This window comes from Carettochelys insculpta, chromosome 5 (genome assembly GCF_033958435.1).
Source record: "Carettochelys insculpta isolate YL-2023 chromosome 5, ASM3395843v1, whole genome shotgun sequence".
Lineage (NCBI taxonomy): Eukaryota > Metazoa > Chordata > Testudines > Carettochelyidae > Carettochelys > Carettochelys insculpta.
The window spans coordinates 28,660,397-28,682,710 of NC_134141.1; the positions used below are offsets into that span (position 1 = coordinate 28,660,397).

At 45.0% G+C, this 22,314-nt stretch overlaps 1 protein-coding gene across 2 annotated transcripts in view; it reads left to right on the forward strand.

Moving 5' to 3' along the window:
• The window catches only part of JAK2 (Janus kinase 2), a 161,578-nt gene that overhangs the window by 86,339 nt on the left and 52,925 nt on the right, over nt 1-22,314 (forward strand). For both annotated transcript variants that reach the window (XM_074994863.1, XM_074994864.1), the window contains 6 exons: nt 2,781-2,904; nt 11,254-11,371; nt 11,915-12,060; nt 13,535-13,856; nt 17,800-17,940; nt 21,572-21,729. In XM_074994863.1, coding sequence (XP_074850964.1) covers nt 2,781-2,904; nt 11,254-11,371; nt 11,915-12,060; nt 13,535-13,856; nt 17,800-17,940; nt 21,572-21,729 — 1,009 coding nt within the window. The remainder of the gene's footprint in view (nt 1-2,780; nt 2,905-11,253; nt 11,372-11,914; nt 12,061-13,534; nt 13,857-17,799; nt 17,941-21,571; nt 21,730-22,314) is intronic.

Genomic DNA, 22,314 nt, shown 5'->3' on the forward strand with positions numbered 1-22,314 from the left:
TTTTTGCAAACTCTTCTTTTTGTTTATTTTTGCTGCCTGCTGTTGAACATAACCGTGCTGATTGAATAGTTGCACCTTACTCATTGCTTGTTGTATCTATTTTAGCTTGTTCATCAAAGGGTACTTTTGAGAAACAATTTAAAAAAAACAGATTTTCTGCCATTGTTACGAAGAATTTTCAATCAGCATCTAAGCATGGTTCGTGTGTGTGTGTGTGTGTGTGTGTGTGTGTGAGAGAGAGAGAGAGAGAGAGAGAGAGAGAGACAGACCCACCCACCCCTCAGGAAACACTGTTGTTCAAGTGTTGATCCTGAGTCAATCTGACTAATTTATCCTCCTGCTCAGTAAATGCATCAACCTGTAGCTGGGGGAATGGACTCAGGTCCACTCTTGGTACCATTTCCTTGAAAACCAGATGGGGCTCTGTAATAAAATGAACCACTTACCTCTTTCTAGCATTCTTTCAATTCTTGATGTATTTTCCCTGTATGATGCAGACTAAAACACGCAGGTAAATATTCAAACAAAAATGGTCTTCTGGCTTCACCACTGAATTATGGATCATCCCCTTGCCCTAGTGCCCATTCCCAGGTCGGTTTCCTTTGAATGTGACGGGTCATGCAGTGACAGACAGAGGCATTCCATTTTTATTCCAGTCTCTTGTCCTAAGCTCCCTCCCCCCAAATGTCCTTCTGCCGTGTCCTCTTGAGTTGATGTAGGAGTGTGGGCTCTACAGTAAAGGGATTCTCTTCTGCCTGTTCTGCTTTTAATTCTTCTTTAAATACTGTGGTCTAAAGCAGTGGTTCCCAAACTTTTCGGCATTGTGCCCCCCCACCCGGCCCTTTTGATTTTTGAGAATCCCTCATGCCCCTGTCACTTCTTCTTTACCATCATCCAACCGCCCCTTGACAAAAATTTCGATACGTAATTTCGAATAAACACAAAACATGATATAAAAATGTTATTTAAAATTAAAAATAAGCACAAATAATTTTTCTTGGCTCCTTGTGGTTGCCTGGTGCAGCCCCAACTGGCCAGCTGCCTGAGCCCCATGCCAGCCTTCAGAGTTGCATGTGCCAACCACCCACCCACCTGAGACCTGCACTGCCAGAGCCGCCCGCCTGAGCTCCATGCCACCGGGCCCAGCCGTCTGCTTGCCCGTCAGCCACCGGGGCCAGCCATCCACCGTCCATCCGAGCCCTGCGCTGCTGCGACAAGGCACCCGCCCACCAGCCACCCACTCCAGCCATGGGCCAGCTGCCTGAGCCGCCCGCCCAAGCCCCACACTGCCAGGGTCAGATGCCCACCCACCATCCTGAGCTGCCTGAGCCCCATGCTGCTGGGGCCAGCTGCCCAAGCCCTGTTCTTCCAGGGCCAGCCACCTGAGCCCCATGAGCCCCACAAGCTGGCCGGCTGCCTGATCCCCACAAGCCTCCCACCCAAGGCTCTCTCCTGCTCTCCTACAAAGCCAGGCACCCCCAGCCCTCATCTAACCCCATCTTCCTCCTCCTCCAACCCAACCCACACTTGGTCGCATTTGCAGAAGGCAGCCAGCTCCATGTGGGTCTTTGCCAGCTGCCTGCTTTTTATAGCAGCTGCACCAGGTCACCAGTGTAAAATGGCAGGGGCTGAGAGCTGGAAACAAAGGCCAGATCTTTCTTCAGGTGGGGGAAATGATGGGGGGAACTGGGTCACCTCATGCCCCCCCTGGAATTTCTTCATGCCCCCTGGGGCACGCCCCTCGGTTTGGGAAACCATAGTCTCAAGCCAGTGCAGCCATCTGTTCAATTTTAGGGGAAAAAACACAAGAAAAAATAACATTGCTATTATTTATTATTGTGGTAGCACTGGGAAGTCACTCTGCTAGGTATTGAATAGCCTCATGGATGGAGATGGTCTTTGCCCTGACACCATTATAATCTTAAAGTCTTGTCTATCCGAGGAGTTATACTCCATGGGATTAAGCTAATCTGAGTATGGGCTAGTCTCTGCTAGAAGTGCTGTATTGGCTGGAGATGCTCTGTGCAGACAGCAGAGGGTTCTCTTGTCAACGTACTAAACCCACTTCCATGAGAAGCAGTAGCTTTGTCAGCAGGAAGCCCTCTTCCTCCATCATAGCGCTGTCCATGCCAGCACCTAGTTCAGTGTAATTTAATGTCATTTGGGTGGTTGGCTTATTCGCACCCATGAGCATTGCAAGTTAAAAAGGCTGAACCTCTCTGGTCCAGCACAATCATCCCTAAATGTCTTCTAAGAGCCCAGTGAGAAATGGAAGTGTTGGTAATGTGCTAGACAATATTGGCCTCCTCTGGTCCAGCAAATTCATTTGGCACTGGTCAGGTCCCCAGGGTGATGGATTAGAGAGGTTTAACCTGTACCAAAGTAAGTTGTAATGTAGACCCACCTGACATGAGGAACACATGAACCTAATCAGGAATAATTAACCTGTTTTCATTTCATACCCTCTCTTATTCCAGATTAATTATCATGTATATTCAAGCTCTAGATATAAAGTGAGACATAATGGCAACTGGGTATAGTGAACCAACAGGGAGCATAAAGAAACAATAAGATTATAGTGAAGCAGAAAATAAAATGCATTAGGCAGAAACTTGCAATGGAACTGTAACCTACCAGTGCTATGGATAATAGTTAACAAGACTCTCTGATACTGCTAGTCTATCACTTTTTACCAGGGATCGGGGTGGGGATCTTTTTAGAAAACGTATGTTCTCAGTAAGAAGGAACTTCTCAGTAAACATATTTTGTTCCTTTACTAGGTATGATGCCTGTGTACCATAACATGTTTGCACTAATGAATGAAGCAGAGAGACTATGGTATCCTCCAAATCACATCTTCCGTGTAGAAGAATCAACCAGGCTCACCTTACTCTATCGAATAAGGTAGTATGACAACTTGAATAAAGTCTAAAAAAGAGCTGTGGTATATTTTTAATATTAATGCTAAATAACAAAACATCAGCAAATGATGTAAAATAAAATGTAACTGAATTATAATCTCCATATGAATGTTAGGTACTCAGTAGAAGCATACAAAATATGATTGAATAAATTATATCATTTTTGGTTTTTGGTATTAGAGATAGCTATACTTGCCTCTTCAGGTTAAGAAAAATCCAAAAGGCACTAAAAGGAGAGAGGGTTCAAATTATTTTTGTTTGATAAATTACTAACAAGCATCAGAGAGAGAGCCATGTTAGTCTGTGTTTTGGAGAACAGCAAGAAGTCCTGTGGCACCTTATAGACTAACAGATATTTTGGAGCATAAGCTTTTGTGGTCAAAGACCCACTTCATCAGATGCATGAGCATCTAGCAAGCTGAATTTCTTGTTTGTGGATTTGTGGTTTGGAGTTACGGTGTTAATGTAACTGCCAAAAATTCAGAAGTATAAAAAGTCGTTCAGTGGCTCAAATGCTGATGTACAGAGCTAAAGAAGTTATCCCATCCTATTACCAGGACCCCTACAGCAGAATTTGTATCTACCCAGTGAACAAAATATCTTCTTTCAGAAGTGAACTTTTTGAGCTATGCATCTGCAACTTTTTTCCTTCCGAACAGGTTTTTATTTCCTTGAAATGCATAAGGTAGCATGAGTGTCCTCTTGGTAAATTAATTGTAAATTCAAATGCAAAATGTCCTCTTAATGGCTTGGTTTTCCTGGTACTGGTAAACTGAAATTATTTTGTTAAAATTTCTAGTTTGTGCATCTGTTAGCTTCCCCTCCCCTTCTACTATAAGGGTAAGATAATGACTACCAGACTACTACTCTTTTAGGGTATTTTTGTTCATTCTCCACCAATGTCATCCATGCAAGGCAAAGGAAGATCAACCAGATACAAAAACCAAATAAAAAAATCAAGCAGTTTGTTTTGTTTTTTATGGTGTATTATGAACAAGAGAGATTCAGGAATCAGAATTTAAAGCTCGCAGTTTTGTTAGTGATATATTAGTTTGATTGGAATACAGCTTTCCCTTCTGCAGTAATATCATGTTCATTTTATAATGCTGCCCCTAGTTCCAAACATTTGTTTCAATAGTCTAAGGTATGATTTAGCCACATTGGGAGCAGTTACAATGTTTGCAGCAACCAGGTGTCACTTGTTCAAGAATCATTTTACTAATTGCTATGCTGTTACCTTGTTGAATTAATATGAAAGACATAATAAAAAGAGTGTCTTCTTTGGGGTCGTGTATTGGTTGTTCTCTTTGGCAGAGAAAATCATGTTGTCGTCTACAAGTGTCCCTGTGGGTGCTCCACAATAGGTGTCAGGCTCGCCCGGTGCCGCAGACTGGAAACTTTCCAGCAGTTTCTCCTGGATCGCGCATGCGCCGGTGCGCGCCGCTCTCTTGCACGTCCCCGGCCACGTGTGCGATCCGGTCCCCGCCAGTTCTTTCTCAGCTGCCATCGGCTACAGATGGAATCCACTCAGGCTACGGCCAGAGTCAGATTAGATAGAGTTTTTACGTGTAAATTGTTTTTCTTTTTTAAAAAAAAGAAAAAGAAAAAGAAAAAAGAGAGAAAGCAAGAGAGTAAAAAAAAAAATATATATATAATAAAAAGAGAGAGAGGAGCGGAGAAGACGCGTGGACGTGAAGGCCAGTAGGCCTCCCGCTGCTGCAGGCTGGTGTCCGTGACGGGTAAACAGGCACAAATTAAGTGCTAAGTGCCCTATTAACAGGAAAAAGACTCACCGCGATGTCCTCTTCAGGCTTTAAAAAGTGAGAGTCCTGCCGCGAAGCAATGCCGGCCTCCGATGGGCATAGCGAATGCATTCGGTGCCTGGGGGAATCACACGTTACCCAGAAGTGTTCCCACTGTGCTAAGCTCACAGCCAGGGCCAGGAAAGACAGAGAAATGCGGCTGAAAATTCTCCTGTTTGATAAGGCTCTCCAGCCTGACTTGCTGGAGAGGCCTCAACCAGAGGGACCCCCTGGGCTCCACAAAAGGAAGGCGGTTTCCCTCACCCCCTCGGTGCAGAAACGGAGGAAGCTCTCTCCAGCCCGATCCCTGCCGGCGGTCTCAGTGAGCGGGACGGGCGGAGCACACAGCCCCCAGCCGCATACTCAAACAAGCGGCAGCGCAGCAGCGCATGTGGCAGAGGCTGAGCTTCCGATTACCAGACAGCCGGCACGTGCAGCACTCAGAGCGGTGGCCACGCCAGCGCTGGAACCGGCGGCACCGCCACAAGCGGCACCGACCCCTGCGGCGCCAGCGGTGCAGGGCCAACAGGCACGGAGCCTGCCAGCACCGGACGACATTATCCGCGCAGCACTGCAACTGAGCGGGCCGAGCGTGGCGCCGACAGCGGGGTCAAGATCCCCGGCATGGGAGGGGGCGGTGCCAGCCCCGCAGGGGAGGGATAAGACAAGAGCAAAAACCCGGCACCGCAGCCCTTCTCCGGACAGGGCTGCAATGCTGCTATCAACAAGCCCTCCCCTTATGCTGCACATGCCACCCAGAAGATCTGGGTCTCCACCGGCCTATCCAGAGCCTCCTTCTCCGTTCCTCCAACCAACGTCACCATGGCTTGGGCCACCTTTGCCCTTTCTGGGATTGGATCCCTTGGAGTACTATCACAAACCAGCTTCACCATTATCTGAATCATTGTGGAGATCTCGCTCTCCCAGACATCGGGGGTACGCACCCCGAGAGTGGTCCAGGTCTCCATCCCCGGACCCGTGCCCATGCTGCCATGGTCGTTCTTATCATGCTGGACACAGACACCCCAGGCATACACCTAGGGGCAGCTCCCCCCCGGCCATCCAATACCCCCGTGGACACTCCCGGCCGGGGATGGAAACACAGCTATCTCAAGGGGAGTTAGTTGTAGAACCCCGAGACTTTCCTTTGCAAGCCTCCAGCGAGCGGGTGTACCATCGGCTGCAAGAACCTGAGAGTTCGAGGGAGGTTTACCCTAGTGGTTCTTCCTTGTCCTCCCCTGACGAGGCCACGGCCCCCGGGGACGTTGCTCCCCCGGACGACCTCAAACAGTTTCAGGAGCTGTTTAAAAGGGTGGCTTTCGTGCAAGGCATCCAAACGGCAGAGGTACAGGAGAAACATCACAAACTCCTGAAAAATTTGAGATCCCTGGCTTCATCCAAAATCGCTATCCCGCTCGACGAAGCCATTATGGAGTCAGCCACTACCATATGGCAGACCCCGGCCTCCGCTCCGCCTATGAACAAGAGAGCGGATAAGAAGTACTTTGTCCCGGCGAAGGGCATGGAGTTCCTCTTTAGTCACCCACAACCAAACTCACTGGTGGTAGAATCGTCTCAGCAGAGATCAAAGACTTCTCAGTACAAATCGGGGGGGTTCAGACAAAAATGCCAAGAAGCTAGAGCTGTTTGGCAGGAAGGTATATTCCTCCTGCACCCTGCTATTGAGAATGGCAAACTATGCAGCACATCTAGCGAACCATAATTTTGATAATTACTCCAGGCTTACTTCTCTCATGGATTCGCTTCTGGAAGATAAGAAGCCGGTGCTAAAGGCGATTGTGCAAGAGGGCTACGCGGCTTCGAGAACGGGAGTCCAGATCACCCTGGACGTGGCGGACACGGTGGCATGCTCAACGGCTACAGCAGTGGTCATGCATAGAGAATCCTGGCTCCAGACATCGGGTATCCCGAGGGATCTGCAGGCGAAGATTGTGGATCTTCCCTTTTGACACGCAGAAGTTGTTTGCAGACTCAACCGACTCGGTCCTCCACTCCAGTAAGGACTCCAGAGCTACACTTAGAACCCTGGGTATTTATACCCCTCCATATAGGAAGAAAAAGTATTACCCTCAGCAAAGACGATAACCGTACCAACCACAGCGTGCTCAGTACCAACGGGGCTACGACCAAGGGCGACATCAACAGCAGCAACAGTATAGAACTCCCAGGCGACGTCCTCAACAAAGCCGCGCATCCTCGGGGCAGGCCCAAAGGCAACAAGTTTGACGGGCAGGTCGAGGGCTGCACTATCACTACTATCGCTCAATGCCATTCCCAGCTAATGTTCCATCATTGCCTCCGACTGTTCCACCCCCAATGGCAAAAGGTCACCGCAGACAAATGGGTACTGGAGATCATAGCCACGGGTTACGCGATCCCCTTCCAGTCGCTCCCACCGCCGAAACCTCCGCCCAGGCCCCACCTCAGGGACGCTTCCCACGAGGCGAGACTCAAACAGGAGGTGGACCATCTTATGTTCATAGGGGCAGTGGAAAGAGTGCCGGAGCGATTCCAGGGGAAAGGCTTTTATTCACGCTACTTCCTTACAGAGAAGAAAACAGGAGGCTGGAGGCCCATCTTAGATCTTCGGGGCCTCAACCGGTACTAGTGCAAGCAACGTTTTCGGATGATCACAGTCGCCTCCATACTCACGGCACTGGACAATGGAGATTGGTTTGCAGCCCTCGACTTACAAGATGCTTACTTTCATATAACGATCCACCTGGTACACAGGCGCTTCCTCCGTTTTATGGTCAGCAAGGAGCATTTCAAGTACAAGGTTCTTCCGTTCGGCCTCTCCTCAGCCCCCAGAGTCTTTACCAAAACCCTGGCAGTGGTGTCAGCCTACCTGCACAGACAGGGGGTATTTATATTCCCATACCTGGACGACTGCCTATTGAAAGGGGCCTCGAAGGCAGAGGTCCTACGCATGATATGCGTAACAGCAGACACGTTTTCTTCGCTGGGCCTAGTCATCAACCTCGCGAAGTCAAAGACCGACCCCACACAAGACATAGAGTTTATAGGGGCACGTATAAACTCTATTACAGCAAGGGTGTATCTACCCGACGCCCGCTTTCGCGCCATCAGTTCGCTGGTGGAAGTCATTACATACAGCCCCACGATGCCGGTCTCAATGTGCTTGCAGCTGCTAGGCCACATGGCGGCGGCGACGTTTGTGGTGCAGAATGCCAGATGGCATATGCGCAGCCTACAACATTGGCTGGCGAGCGTCTACAAGCCGGCATCCCACACTGTCCACAGGGTGGTGTCGCCCACTACAGAGGTGCGCAGATCCCTGCAGTGGTGGGTAAACCCCAAGAACCTGGTAACAGGGGTACCCTTTCACCAACCACAAATCTCTATTTTTCTTACTACCGACGCTTCCCACATAGGGTTGGGAGCACACATCGGCGACAAGGTGACGCAAGGACTATGGTCCCCTGCGAAACAGTCACTGCACATAAATATACTGGAGCTCAGAGCAGTGTTCAACGCCTGCAAACACTTTCGAGACCACATACAGGGCAAAGTAGTCGGGATCAGTACAGACAATACCTCCACCATGTTTTATATAAATCGACAAGGAGGAGCCCGATCCCGTGCCCTATGTGCGGAAGCAGTCCGACTGTGGAACTGGTGCATCGCCAACAATATAATGTTGAAAGCCTCCTATTTGCCGGGCACTCACAATGTGAAAGCAGACCAGCTGAGCAGGCACTTCGCGCTCACGCACGAATGGCAGATCCGCTCCGATCTGCTACGATCGATCTTTCACACATGGGGGTTTCTCCAGATCGACCTGTTTGCCACTCAGCACAACAAGAAGTGCCCCCAGTACTGCTCCAGGGCAGGATTGGGGCGGGGGTCCCTGGGGGACGCATTCGCGATTTCATGGAAGGGCCCCCTACTTTATGCGTTTCCCCCCACAGTGCTCATCCACAAGGTCTTGCAGAAAGCCAGAAGGGAGAGAGCCCGCATGATTCTGGTAGTCCCAACGTGGGATCGACAGCAATGGTTCCCCTTGCTTCTGCGCATGTCGGACCGCCCACTGCTCCCCCTTCCGGTGGTGCCAGACCTACTCACGCAGGCCCAGGGGTCCATAGTGCACCCACACCCCCAAGGTCTGCGCCTACAAGCATGGCTAATCCATGGCTGAGCTCCCTAGAAAGCACATGTACGGAGGGAGTACAACAAGTCCTGGAAAGTAGCCGAAGGACCTCCACCAGGAAGACCTACAAGCAGAAATGGACTCGATTCACTGCATGGTGTTCCGCTAAGCAGTTAGCTCCCCTTGACGTTCCTATACCTGTAATACTAGAATACTTGTTGGACCTCAAGAGGGGCGGGCTTTCCCTGTCCTTGCTAAAAGTCCACCTCGCCGCTATATCTGCTTTTTGGCATGCAGAGGAGGGGCCCGTGGTATTTGCCCATCCTATTGTTACCAGGTTCCTGAAGGGGCTGGTAAACCTGTACCCCCCTCGGAAACCGCTTCCACCATCGTGGAGCTTGGACTTGGTGCTCAGCACGCTAATGGGTCCACCTTTTGAACCATTAGCCATAGTTCCCCTACATCTCCTTACGATAAAAACAACCTTCCTCCTTGCAATTACGTCAGCTCACAGGGTGAGTGAGCTCGCAGCAGTTATGGCAACGCCACCCTGCACAGTATTCTCAAAGGAGATGGTATCTTTACAGCTGCACCCAGCCTTTGTTCCGAAAGTTTCTTCAGAGTTCTACCTTAACGAACCCATAGTTTTACCCTCGTTTTACTCGAAGCCTCATGGCTCCAGCAAGGAGGCACGCCTACATCTCCTGGATGTGAGGATGGCGTTGGCCTTCTACATAGACAGAACTAAGTCCTTCCGGGAAACGGACAGACTTCTAGTCTCTCTCACTCCCAGGTCAAAAGGAGAGGGTCTCTCTTCACAGAGAATCTCGAAGCACATTGTGTCCTGTATAAAAATGTGCTATGAACTTCGAAAGACTCCTTTGCTGACCCTGCCTAGTGCTCACTCCACCAGGGCGGTGGCGGCATCAACAGCCTTTTTCAAGGGCATCGGGTTAAAAGACATCTGTAGAGCGGCGACCTGGTCATCCTATGACACCTTCGCCAAACATTATGCCCTGCCTCGGGTATTCGAAGAGGATACCCACCTGTCGACAGCAGTCCTGTCGGGGGCAAGCTGCACATAAAGGCCGCGTCTACACGTGCACGCTACTTCGAAGTAGCGGCGCCAACTTCGAAATAGTGCCCATCACAGCTACACGTGTTGGGCGCTATTTCGAAGTTGAAATCGACGTTAGGCAGTGAGATGTCGAAGTCGCTAACCCCATGAGGGGATGGGAATAGCTCCCTACTTCGAAGTTGAACGTCGAAGTAGGGCACGTGTAGCCGATCCGCGTCCCGCAACATCGAAATAGCGGGGTCCGCCATGGCGGCCATCAGCTGAGGGGTTGAGAGACGCTCTCTCTCCAGCCCCTGCGGGGCTCTATGGTCAGCGTGTGCAGCAGCCCTTAGCCCAGGGCTTCTGGCTGCTGCTGCGTCAGCTGGGGATCCATGCTGCATGCAAAGGGTCTGCAACCAGTTGTGGGCTCTGTGGATCTTGTGTTGTTTAGTGCAACTGTGTCTGGGAGGGGCCCTTTAAGGGAGCAGCTTGCTGTTGAGTCTGCCCTGTGACCCTGTCTGCAGCTGTTCCTGGCACCCTTATTTCGATGTGTGCTACTTTGGCGTGTAGACGTTCCCTCGCAGCGGCTATTTTGATGTGGTGCTGCCCAACGTCGATGTTGAACATCGACGTTGCCAGCCCTGGAGGACGTGTAGACGTTATTCATCAAAATTCGATATCGCTACATCGAAATCAGCTATTTCGATGTAGCGTGCACGTGTAGACGTAGCCAAACCGATTACCCACCTCCTTACTTGGGTTACTGCTGGGTAGTCACCTATTGTGGAGCACCGACGGGGACACTTGATGAAGAAAGAGAAGTTACTCACCGTAGTAACGATGGTTCTTCGAGATGTGTCCCTGTGGGTGCTCCACCACCCGCCCATCCTCCCCGCTTCGGATCTCTGTTTAGTGTTTTTCAGGAGCATCCGAGGCGGTTGGTCAAGGAACTGGAGGGGACCGGATTGCGCACGTGGCTGGGGACGTGCAAGGGAGTGACATGTGCCGGCGCATGCGCGATCCAGGAGAAACTGCTGGAAAGTTTCCGATCTGCGGCGCCGGGCGAGCCGGACACCTATTGTGGAGCACCCACGGGGACACATCTCGAAGAACCATCGTTACTACGGTGAGTAACTTCTCTTTCCTTGGGCATTGTTATAATATCCCAAGTATCTTTTCAGGAGGTTTGTAGAGGAAGAATGACCTTGCTACACAATCATGTATAAAAAGAAAACTTCATTTGACAAGTGATAGTATTTAAGATGTGTGCTCCTTTTCAGCAGAAATAACTTTTTGTTTTATTGATAGTTTCCTGACTACAGTGTGTATGTTCCTCAACAGGTTTTATTTTCCCCATTGGTATTGCAATGGCAGTAGCAGAGCATATCGTTACGGTGTTTCCCGAGGTGCGGAGAGTCCTATTTTTGATGATCTTGTCATGTCTTATCTGTTTGCTCAGGTACGGCTTTCATCTGATAATTCATGACTGGCTCTTTTTTTTTCCTACTTTGCCACGGCTTTTTGACATCATCATCCAAATGTAGAATCTGGATAATGTCCCACAGAAATAACCCACAAAGCTTGTCTTAATTTCTCAGAGGCCTGTCTTAAATATGCTGATGAGAAGCAGGGCCAGTAGGAGACAACGAAAACCCAATGGATCCATGTTATAGGGGAAGGGGTGAAGGACTATGTTGTATCCACCTTGTCGTTCCCTTGTTCAAGGATCAGGTTCTATTTTTAGAGAAGAGCATTCACTGGAATATAGGACTGTCCCATCCCTAAACAGACTTTGTTGGGACTTCAGCAATAAGCCAATATAAACCTCTCAAGAACTGGGCTTCCAAGGGGTGAAGGGTAGCTGGGAGTCAGTGTAGAGATTCACATAGGTCTGGGTACTGAAAAATTAAGTCATAGGAATGTTCAGTAAAGAAAACGTAAAAATGAACTTATGATGAAGTAAGTTGTTCAGTCTGGTTGTTTGCACTCTTTTCTCTATCAGTGGCGAGAGGATTTTGTGCATGGATGGGTAAAGGTGCCTGTTACTCATGAAACGCAGGAAGAATGCCTTGGAATGGCTGTTCTTGATATGATGAGACTAGCCAAAGAAAAGGACCAAACTCCCCTGGCTATCTACAATTCAGTCAGGTAATTCCTTCCTTTGTTACTTTTATACAATAGGAGGATGACTCATTAGTTTACTATATTTCCTCACTCTCTTTCTCTGTCATGTAACCCCAGCAGTTAGCTCTGTGACAGACACAATTTTTGGCAACAGATTTGTTCCAAAGCAGGGATTTCCAAAAACACGTATAGTGTTGACTATATCTTAGGAGAGAGATTCTCATCACCACCTCCCCTTACCTTTGTGATCAAACAGACATCCTGCCTTTCTCTTAGCAATTGAACGATGTCCTTGTGGCAACTTCAGCAGTCGGTTACCTAGAATATAACATTAGGAAAGTAATTAATGTCTTTTCAGCTGTCTTTTAATGAAACTGAGCAGGTGGAAACAAGGAGCAATCAACACTATGTAACTAGCTCTCTGTGGACCCCTGGCAAGTGTTCTGTGGGCCACTGGTGTATACAGTACTGCTAAAGGCCCCAGTTCAAGAAGTCAGTAAGGCATGCTTTTAAAGTTTTGAATGTTATGGACCTGTTCAATTACTTTCCAGAACACATGTGTTTCTGCGTAGGGGGCCAGAGAGACCAAATAAAAGCAGGTGTACAGAAATATATGCTTTAAGGTATCATATTTCTGTAACTGTTATGTCCTATTCCTCTTTTCTGTGCTGGCAGCATTGTCAGTATATTGTGCAGGTTGAACCTCTCTAGTCTGGCACCCTGGAGATCTGACTGGTGCTGAATGAGAGAATTTGCTGAACCACAGGAGGTCAATGTTGTTGAGCAGCAATACCAAAACTTCCACTGCTTACTGGGCTCTTAGATGACATCTGAGGTAAACTAGAGCTGAATAACAGCACAGAGTACCGAGATCCAGGACTGGTGGCTGTAAATAAATTTTACTGGGGTGATGGGTAACTTGGCCACACCCAAGATGAGGCCACCCAACTAACTAAAATCATGCCAGATGACAGAAGTTGTCGGATGTGAGAGTGTCGAATTAGAGAGGTTCAACTGGTATGAAGTGATTGATGTTATAGTATGCTAACAAAGGATTTCTGGAAACCATAATTTAAATATGGCAAGGACTCTTTCATTTGCTGGGATGAAGGCCAGTTACTTAGATATTTCTTTTCTCTTCAAAATATTGACTTACTAAATTTTTATTTCGGAGGATTTTTGAAGCAATCACGTCTTGACTGGACTTCTCCCCAGTCCCACATAATGACTAAATCAGAAATGTCTGTGTTTATGGAAACATCAGTGTACTATACTTTGAAAATAGTTAAATGAAAAATAGAAAATAGAGCAATAGATGTTTGGTTTCATTTTCAATAACTTTTACTGAAGAATGAAATAAAGATCAGAGTTTTTAAAAATCACAGTAATTAGTTAATTTTAACATTGACTTTGTATTTATTTAACTTATAGAAATAATTTCTTTCTCTAGGCTTCATAGATAAATATTGGAATTTATGTGCTAATCTTGTGTTCACAGCTACAAGAATTTTTTGCCTAAATCTGTTCGGGCAAAAATCCAAGAGTACCATATTTTGACACGAAAGAGGATAAGGTACAGATTCCGAAGATTTATCCAGCAGTTTGGCCAATGCAGAGCCACTGCCAGAAACTTGAAACTTAAATATCTTATAAATCTAGAATCCCTTCAGCCTGCCTTTTATTCGGAGATTTTTGAAGTAAAAGAGCCTTGCAGAAGCTCTCCAGGTGACGAGAGTTTTGCAACCATTGTAGTAACTGGAAACAGTGGGATTCAGTGCTCAAGAGGGAAACATAAAGACAGTGAGTCATTGGCAGAACAGGTAATCCTCATGAATATGGCTTCATTTTATTATTTTAAGGATTTTGAAAATGGCTATGGTAACAGAATAATGTGATTATGTTAGATATACTGATTAGTTCAAATGAAGTACTGTAGAACTAATTGTGACATTGACTTAATAGTTCTGCTGTGGTAGCTGCATGAATGGGTTTTAATTTGAGTCAAACAGCACGAGCCTTTTTAAATTCGGTTTCGTGTTTGCTTTGTTTGGTTTTTGCATTGTTTGCCATCTGAATATTCAGCTGTTGAATTTAATGTTGTCTGATGCTGGTTCCTAGCAGGAAATGAATTTGTGGTTGGCAGGAATTGTCGTCTAGTTTTGATACTAAATCCTGTCTGTTCCATTGGTAAAGTGCAGCGTACCCAGATAATAGCAGGAAAACTTTTAGCCCAAAGATAATATATCACTTCAGGAATATATTTTATTTTATGTACATAGCTTTTAAGTACAGTAAACCCTTGTTTTACGTGGCTTCACGTTGTGCAAAACTCGCATTAATGTGAGTTTTGCACAATGTGAAACTGCTAGGCTGTCAGCCTACCTAGCTTCCTGCAACTGTGGGCAGCCAGGCAAGCTAAGATCCACTTCCCCTTGCTTCCCAGAGCGGCGCTAGGCCCTGCCTGGAGCCTTGGGGAAGCAGCGGCCGCTTGCACTCCCTATCCAGACCCCCGGGGAAGCGGTGGCTGTGAGCACCCACTACTCCCCTCCCAGGGCTCCAAATCATCCCCCAAGCCCTCCCTGACTAACACAGAATTCAAGGTACGCAAGGGTTGCATGAAATGCAACTCTTGTGTACCTTGAGGGATTACTGTAACAGAATATTGTGAAACATTTCTGTAGCATTAAAAATTTAGGCATTGCTTTACAAAATATAGGTGAAACAACCTTTCTCCTAGTGAAGGTGTCAGCAACCAAAATAGCAAGAAGAGCCATTTTTTCCAATTTGGTAAAAAACTCAATAATTCAAAAGCCACAATGCATGTGAATATGAGATGATCCTTAATAAATAACATCAATCCATACTTTTTGCAACCCCTATTTTAAGAACAGCGCGCACACAATTATTTGTAATGTGATACACTTTTATTGCAGGATGTTCACAAACTTTTTACATATTCTATTTCCTCATACTTTATGTGTGAGTTTGTACCACAGTCTTCCTGACTTTCACTCCCAAAACATCTCTTTCTCTCTAGAGGACAGTAGGGGGAGTTATCTAATGTTTTGAAATCACATATCGTTTGCTGTTTAGATATGAGTTCATGTTGGGGCTTTTAGACCTTCACTGTTTATTGAAAATAATCAAGGGTTGTTTTTTTAAGTTTGCAATTATAGCATCCAGACTCACAAAGAAGTCCTTAAAGATTTGTGCAGACTCGTATTCTAGTATTACCCTTCTTTATAATCAAAATAGAACTAGATATTTTCCAAAGGGGAATTTGAAGAAGTTGTATTGTAGGTGATCTTTCTTAAAATGAATACATATATGACCTCGCAATTGTAATACCTCTACATTTCACGGTAGATAACAGATGAGTAAAAAAAATAAAATGAAAAATACCTTGATGAGAAAGTTGAGATTAAATGACAGATTACAAGTGTTCAAAGCCTATTTTGTGAAATGATACTTATGATATGGTGTTTAATCCTCGAGCATATTAAAATATACAACTGTATCAGTGCATACATCTTGATACTTCTTTATTTGTGCTATTAGACACACTGCAGACTAAGCTCAGATTTGAATAATTGGTTCAGTATTTACCTTCTGTATTATTTGGATGGTTTAATATGAAATGATCCTACTATATTTGAAAAGCAGCTGTCGTGACAGAATTCTGATGATTATGCTTGGAGTTATAAAAAAGTAGGCCATTTAAAATCACTTTTTGCATGCATGTAAAGCTTTTGTGAAGCCACCTCTAAATTTGCACATGCTGAAGCCTGTGCACCTATACCATTTGTGCATGCCAATCAAGCCTTTAATAGTAAAAGTAATACATAGAATTTTTATTATTTTTCATTTGAGGATCTCAAAGTGCCTTTCCAAGATGAATAAAGATGAGGAAACAAATGCAATCAGAGTTGATGTCTTGTTTGAGGTTACAGAGTAAGGGAGGGGCAGAGGGGAATAGAAATTGTCACCAGAAATTGTTGTCTTCTGCTCTGACCTTCAGGCAACTCTGTGTCATAAGAGATGGCTAAGTACACTTGCGTGTGGACAGTTTCTGCATTTGTGCAGGAGGTTGGATGCTCACGTTTAATAGTGAGATAAAGTTAGCTGTATCTTTGGCTATTTCAGCAAACCATTATTAGAAAACTTTCCTTAGTCACTTGCTTTGAGCAAGATTTATTTCTATTTTGGGAAGATGATGGTGGTGCAGGGGCTGTGATAGATGACTAAAATATTGTCTTGCTTATCCAGTTTACATCTAGACTACACGGATTTGTTGGCAGAAATTTTTGTCAGAAGATATCTTGCAACAAAACTGTTGTGGACAGATGATGGCCAGATCACAAAGTGGATTGAAAGAGTGATCTGCTCTGTTGACAGAGTAGACAGGCTGCCTGACCACTCTACCATCAAAATATTGACCCAGAAGCACACCAGACAGAGTTGCCCAGTGGCCTTGTCTGTCAAAATATGGCCCCCAGAACATCCAGACCGGTATTTTGTTGACAGATCTCTGTCGACAGTGGTATTCTTCCCCATGGTGAGCAGGATATGGCTGTCCACAAAAGTGCTGCGTTCTGTTGACAGTAAGTCAACAGAACACTCTTGGGAATCTGGACAATCTGCAGGTTTTGTCTACAAAACAGTTTTGCTGACAAATCTCTCTAATCTAGACATGGACAGACGTATTCTTACCTGGTAAGTGGGCATAACTCCATTGACTTTAGTAGAGTTGAGCTGATTCACACCAGCTGAGAATCTGGCTCAGCATCTCTATGGAGAGCAAAGGTGAATACACATTGTGCCAGTGTAACTGTGGATACACCTACAAAAAGACTGCAGTAAACTAGAAATTTTTACTCATACATCTTTCATTTAATGTAAAATTCTACAGACAACCAACAAAAGAGCTATTATCTGTTTAATATTTTGACTTATCTATTTGGTGGAAGAACAAAAAAGTGAGAGAGACATCTTGGCTACGTCTACACTACACCAATCTCTTGAAAGAAGTCCTTCCAATAGATCTCTTCTGAAAGAACTTTGTTCAAAAGAGTGCATCCACACACGAAAAAAGCGGATCAAAAGAGTGATCTGCTCTTCGAAAGAGAATGTCCATAGAGCCCCTGCTCTTTTGAAAGAACAGGCCAGGGACTGAAAAGTCAGGCCCCAGGAGGACTGTTCTTACGGGGGTAAAAAGGGCCTGTGGAGCATGTAGACATTGGAAAGAAGCTTTCGTTTCAGCACTGTTCCTGAAATGGGAGTAGAAAAGTGCTTTAGAAAAAAGCGCTGCGTTCTTTCAGTTTAATTTAGAAGGAATGCTTTTTGTGTGTAGATGCACTGCTGGATTTTTCAAAAGAGCCCTTTCTTTTGAAAAAATAATTAAAAAGAACTTGCTAGTGTAGACATGGGCCTTTAAAAATTAAATTTGAGGTCAGAATTTAAAGAACCAAATTTTCAAAATTTCCCTGAATTATGCTGAAGTCAGAATGTATCCATGCTTCTGACCTCCACTGTGATTTGTGCCTTCAGTTATGATGCTCATAGACACACAAGCATGTATGCATTTTTCCATGTGAAAATCAGCATCCACTTTGTGATCATTTCATCTTCCGTGTTTTGAATTCATGTTATAATTCCTAAGGTGGTGAAAATATTTAGGGCTGTAGGAATTCTAGAATGTTTCAGTTATACTTCAAAAAACATTTACTCTGCTATTATTAATCATAACCAATATATTTATTACAGGAATTACAGACATACTGTGATTTTCCTGATATAATTGATGTCAGCATTAAGCAAGGAAGCCAAGAAAGTTCCAGTGAGAATAGAGTTGTCACCAGTGAGAGCAGAATCGTCACCATTCATAAGCAGGATAGCAAGAATCTGGTATGTTTATTTTTCTTATTGTTTGATTATACTGTTACTGGTTTGCTCTTGTACTCAGAATATTGTAGCATTCTCAATAGGCTACTAAACCTAGGATATAATAAACATTACTATGATGTTAATTAGAAACAGTTGAAACTCTGGAGATTTTAACAGTGATCAGTACATAGAGATGCCAGTGTATTCAAAGCACCGCAGCATAGACTGAAATTGAAATAAGGATATTTAAAACTAAGGTTGTGGCTACACTATGAGATAAATTCAAATTTAAGTCAGTTATCTCAATATTACCACATGACTGTCTTCACTGTAAATACCATTAGCTCGATTTAGGGAGCACTAATATCAATATCACAATATCATCAGTACCCGCTGGGTATAGCGTCAAGCTCGAATTCAAAAGTTGGAGTAAAGGCCAGTGTGGAAGCGCCACATCTTAAGATCAGTTTCATTAGTCTCCAGAGGTGTCCCGTATGTAACCCACAATGCCCTTCGGTGCTCTGCTCTGGCCATTGCTTTCAGGTGCACAGGAATTAGGTAACAGGATAACCATTAATTTGAATTCAGGACCAGGACGCCTATGGCTGTGAGGTCATGTTTATATGAGAGCCTGAGAAATGTCTTTCGTTCTTTGCTATTAGCGCTGTGAGTGAATCTACCCATTACAAATAGCCCTTGCTGGAAGTCTGTGATTCCATCTCTACACTTGTTGTTTTTTTGTATGCTGCCTGGTGCCAGCCACCGCCCTGCTGCACCACGTGGCAGCAAGGCTGTTGTGAGGGTCATGCTTGCATAAGGGGCTGAGAAACTTCTCAGCAGTTTACATTTGTCCTGCCCTGCTCCTTCTCCCACAGGCACCACACAGTCAGGGTCTTTCCCGTGCTCAGCTACATCACTTCGGTAGCTCCAGACCCAGCAAAATGATGTGCCTGCCGTTCAGCGTTGACCATGCTGCTAGGCAGCACCATGTCCTGGCTTGCACTCAGTTGGGGCTCCAACGGCAGGAAAGAATTTCAGGGGCTTCCAGCCACCGGGGAGAAGTCTCTCCTGGCAGCTGAGATATTCTGGGAGGAATACTTCAACTGGCACCCCTCCAAAATAGTTTCGGGGCCTTTCTGCTGCTGTGGCAAAGTGTCCCCTGGTAGCTAAGATATTCGGAGGCTTGCTGCCACTGGGGGGAAGTTTCCTCCGGTGGCTAAGGTATCTGGGGGGGACTAATTCAACTGGCCTCCCACTGAACCCTGCCCCCCATTCTCCTAGGAAGGGGAATGTGGAGCTTGTTGTTGTTGGGGGTAAGTCTCCCCTCCGCGGCTAAGATAGTCAGGGGAACTACTTCAACTACTTCAACATTTCAACCTGCTCTGCAGCCACAGACCACAGCCTCCCCTTCCCCCACCAAAAATATTTTTGGGGGCTTGCTGTTCATTGCAGACACCTCCTGGTTTGATATTTCTGTTAGGAAGTGTTAGCAAAAAGATTTTATATCTGTCTTTATGCTTTGACGCCCCACAAACAAAGGGTGGAGGGCCAGTTGAGATTCCTGTTTCCGTTATAAGTTCAGTGTATGAGATTTCACTGCCATCCCCCATGTTGGCATTATCTATGTGGTGAAGAGGGAAGACAAAGGTCTTTTTTCCTAGCCTTTTCTATTCTCTTTCTTCTAACTTCGAGAATACAGTCTGTCCCTGTGTTGTTTTCAGGGATTGGCTGCGATCACGGGAGGGAGGACAGTCGGTGGATGGCCAGTTGAGAACATAGCCTGTGCACAGAAGCCTTATAGTGCACCAGAAAGCCAAAGACCCTACCCTCAGCAGCTCTCTTTTTTCAAGCTTTTCAGGGGCCCTGTATTATTTTCAGGGATTGGATGCAACCATGGGATGGGGGATAGTCAGGGGATGGCCAGTTGAGAATTAAGTTAGAGAAGAAAGAGATTTCTGTTAGCTTTTTTGCCATCTCTGCGGATGCCCTGCTTTTCCTTCCATTGGATGGGAAGAATGGACATTTGGTTAGCACAGGAAGGGAATGAGGAGAATGCAATGTGAGAAGATGATGTCACAGGCACAGTGCACATACCTAGAATGCTACAGAGATGAGGGAACTGTGGGATAGGTTCCCACAATGCGCTATTGCAACAGTCGATGTTCCTCAATTGAATGCGGCAGCAATAAGTCAACTTTGTGAGGAGCACATGAGGAGGTGAAGATAGTCACAATAGAGTTTATAAATTCCAGAGTTACAAAATAGATATTAATAAATTCGATTTTATCTCACAGTGTAGACACAGACTACGGTGACTGTTGAGTTGCAGTTTATTCTCCAGTTTCATTCTGCTTAACTAAATAATTATTATTTACTTTTGTAATTAGGGACTCTCATCCCTGCTACTGCAGTTCATTGTTCATGGGCACAACAGTTCAACCACGCACAGTTCAACCGCGCACACACACAGCTGCAGAATTGGGATTTAAGATTAGTGAAAAGGGAAGAAGATATACAGAACTACATACCTCCATGTAGAGAGAGGCTGCAAAACTAATAGGCTACATCTACACTAGAAGCATCTGTCTACAGAAGTTAACTGTCAGAAGAGATGTTCCAACAAAACTTCTGTCGACAGATAACGTCTACACATAAAAGTGGACTGATCTTTTGATCCACTCTGTCAACAAAAGGGCCCTCCAGAGCATGTACACGGCTTTTTGTCTACAGAGCGCTCTAGTGTAACGCATGTAAATAATAACTATGCTGTGTGAGCCATAAGTTTAAGCAGTGTTAGGCTGACAACGTGCTCAAGTCATTTCCAATATATTATAAAGCTTATTTGTGTGTGAACTGAAAAGTCCCAGATGTTCATCTTCTGAATTCTAATATAGTACTAGCAACACCATTTCCTTCAAGATAATCTTTAGATGCAGTGGTTTCTTTCTTGATCGCCATTACTGATCTGTGTAGCACCAAGTTTGCTGTTTCAGGCGTTTTCCTGTGTGATCAGAGATATCAGTGTCTTGCTGGCATGCACACAAAAAAGAGGTGTTCTTCCTTCCTGGAGAAAGTAAATCCAAAAGCTTCAGAAACATTCGAATGAGAATTAATTCAGACTCTGTTTTTAAGCCTGCCTTTTTTTTTTTTTTTTTTTTTTTGAAGTTATAGCAATAGACCTTTCAAAATCAGGGAGCCTGCAAATTATGGAAAAAAGAAATCAGAAGTGATTTTTTTTTTTTGGTTTTTACCTTGTTTTATCCTTACTGAAAAACAAACCAGCTAACTCAACACAATCTGATGGCTCCAAATGCAGAAATAAAGAAGTCATCAGAAATCGTAATAGTGCCCTTGTGCTTCTTAATAGATGGTGATTTTTTATTCTTGTTACTTGTTAGTTATGTCCTGGGTTTTTGGGAAAGTAACTCCGACTGAATTTCACCCATTTCTGAGCACATACACAGTTACTCCAGTGGAAGTCAATTACTTATGTAAGTGCTTATTCATATGAAGAAGGGTTCTACTCCCTGAGTCTATTTATACTATGCATAAGTATGTTGGGTATTTTATATACATACTGTTCCCATGCCTGCCTGAGGATTGTGTTCATTTATGAAATAATTTCCTAACTGTCTGTTCTCAATTTTTACAGGAGGCTGAATTTCATTCATTAAGAGAAGCTCTCTCTTTTGTATCGTTAATTGATGGATATTATAGATTAACTGCAGATGCTCACCATTACCTCTGTAAAGAAGTAGCACCACCAACAGTGCTTGCAAATATCCAAAGCAACTGCCATGGACCAATTTCGTAAGTAGTGCTCTTACACAACAAGGCAATTTCATTGAGTCGTGACAGATGAGCTTCAGGAGGGGTGAAGCATAATAGGCATATTTACTGAAATAAATATATATATTTATAGAAAAAATAGGTGTTCCCCCTCCCAAATTTTCCTTTTGGCAAAACATTTTGCGGGGGGAAGAGGGATGATTTGCCTTTGATTTTGTAAGGGAAGGTGAACTCCCTTTTCTGATGAGGGACATTAAGTTTTGCAACACGCTTATGCTGTATATTGCTCTTCTATCTGGATGTTACTCCTACTGAGATTACTGGGAAAATCTTCAGAGTAATAGTAGAATGGTACCTTTTGTGGTGCGTTTCATGTTTGAGTTTCTTTGTAAATCGTAATGGATACAGATGAACTTAACAGATTTGTCTGTACTCACAATTCATTTATTTTCCTACAGTCCACTCGTGCAACACAGGCATAATGTTGAATTTAGGACTTTGTAGTCATTACCATGGCAACAGTGTATGATGTCATAAATGAAGATTTTCTTGTTTTCACTGACACATGTAGCAGAACTACAATCTAAGTAGCAAGGAGGAAAAAAA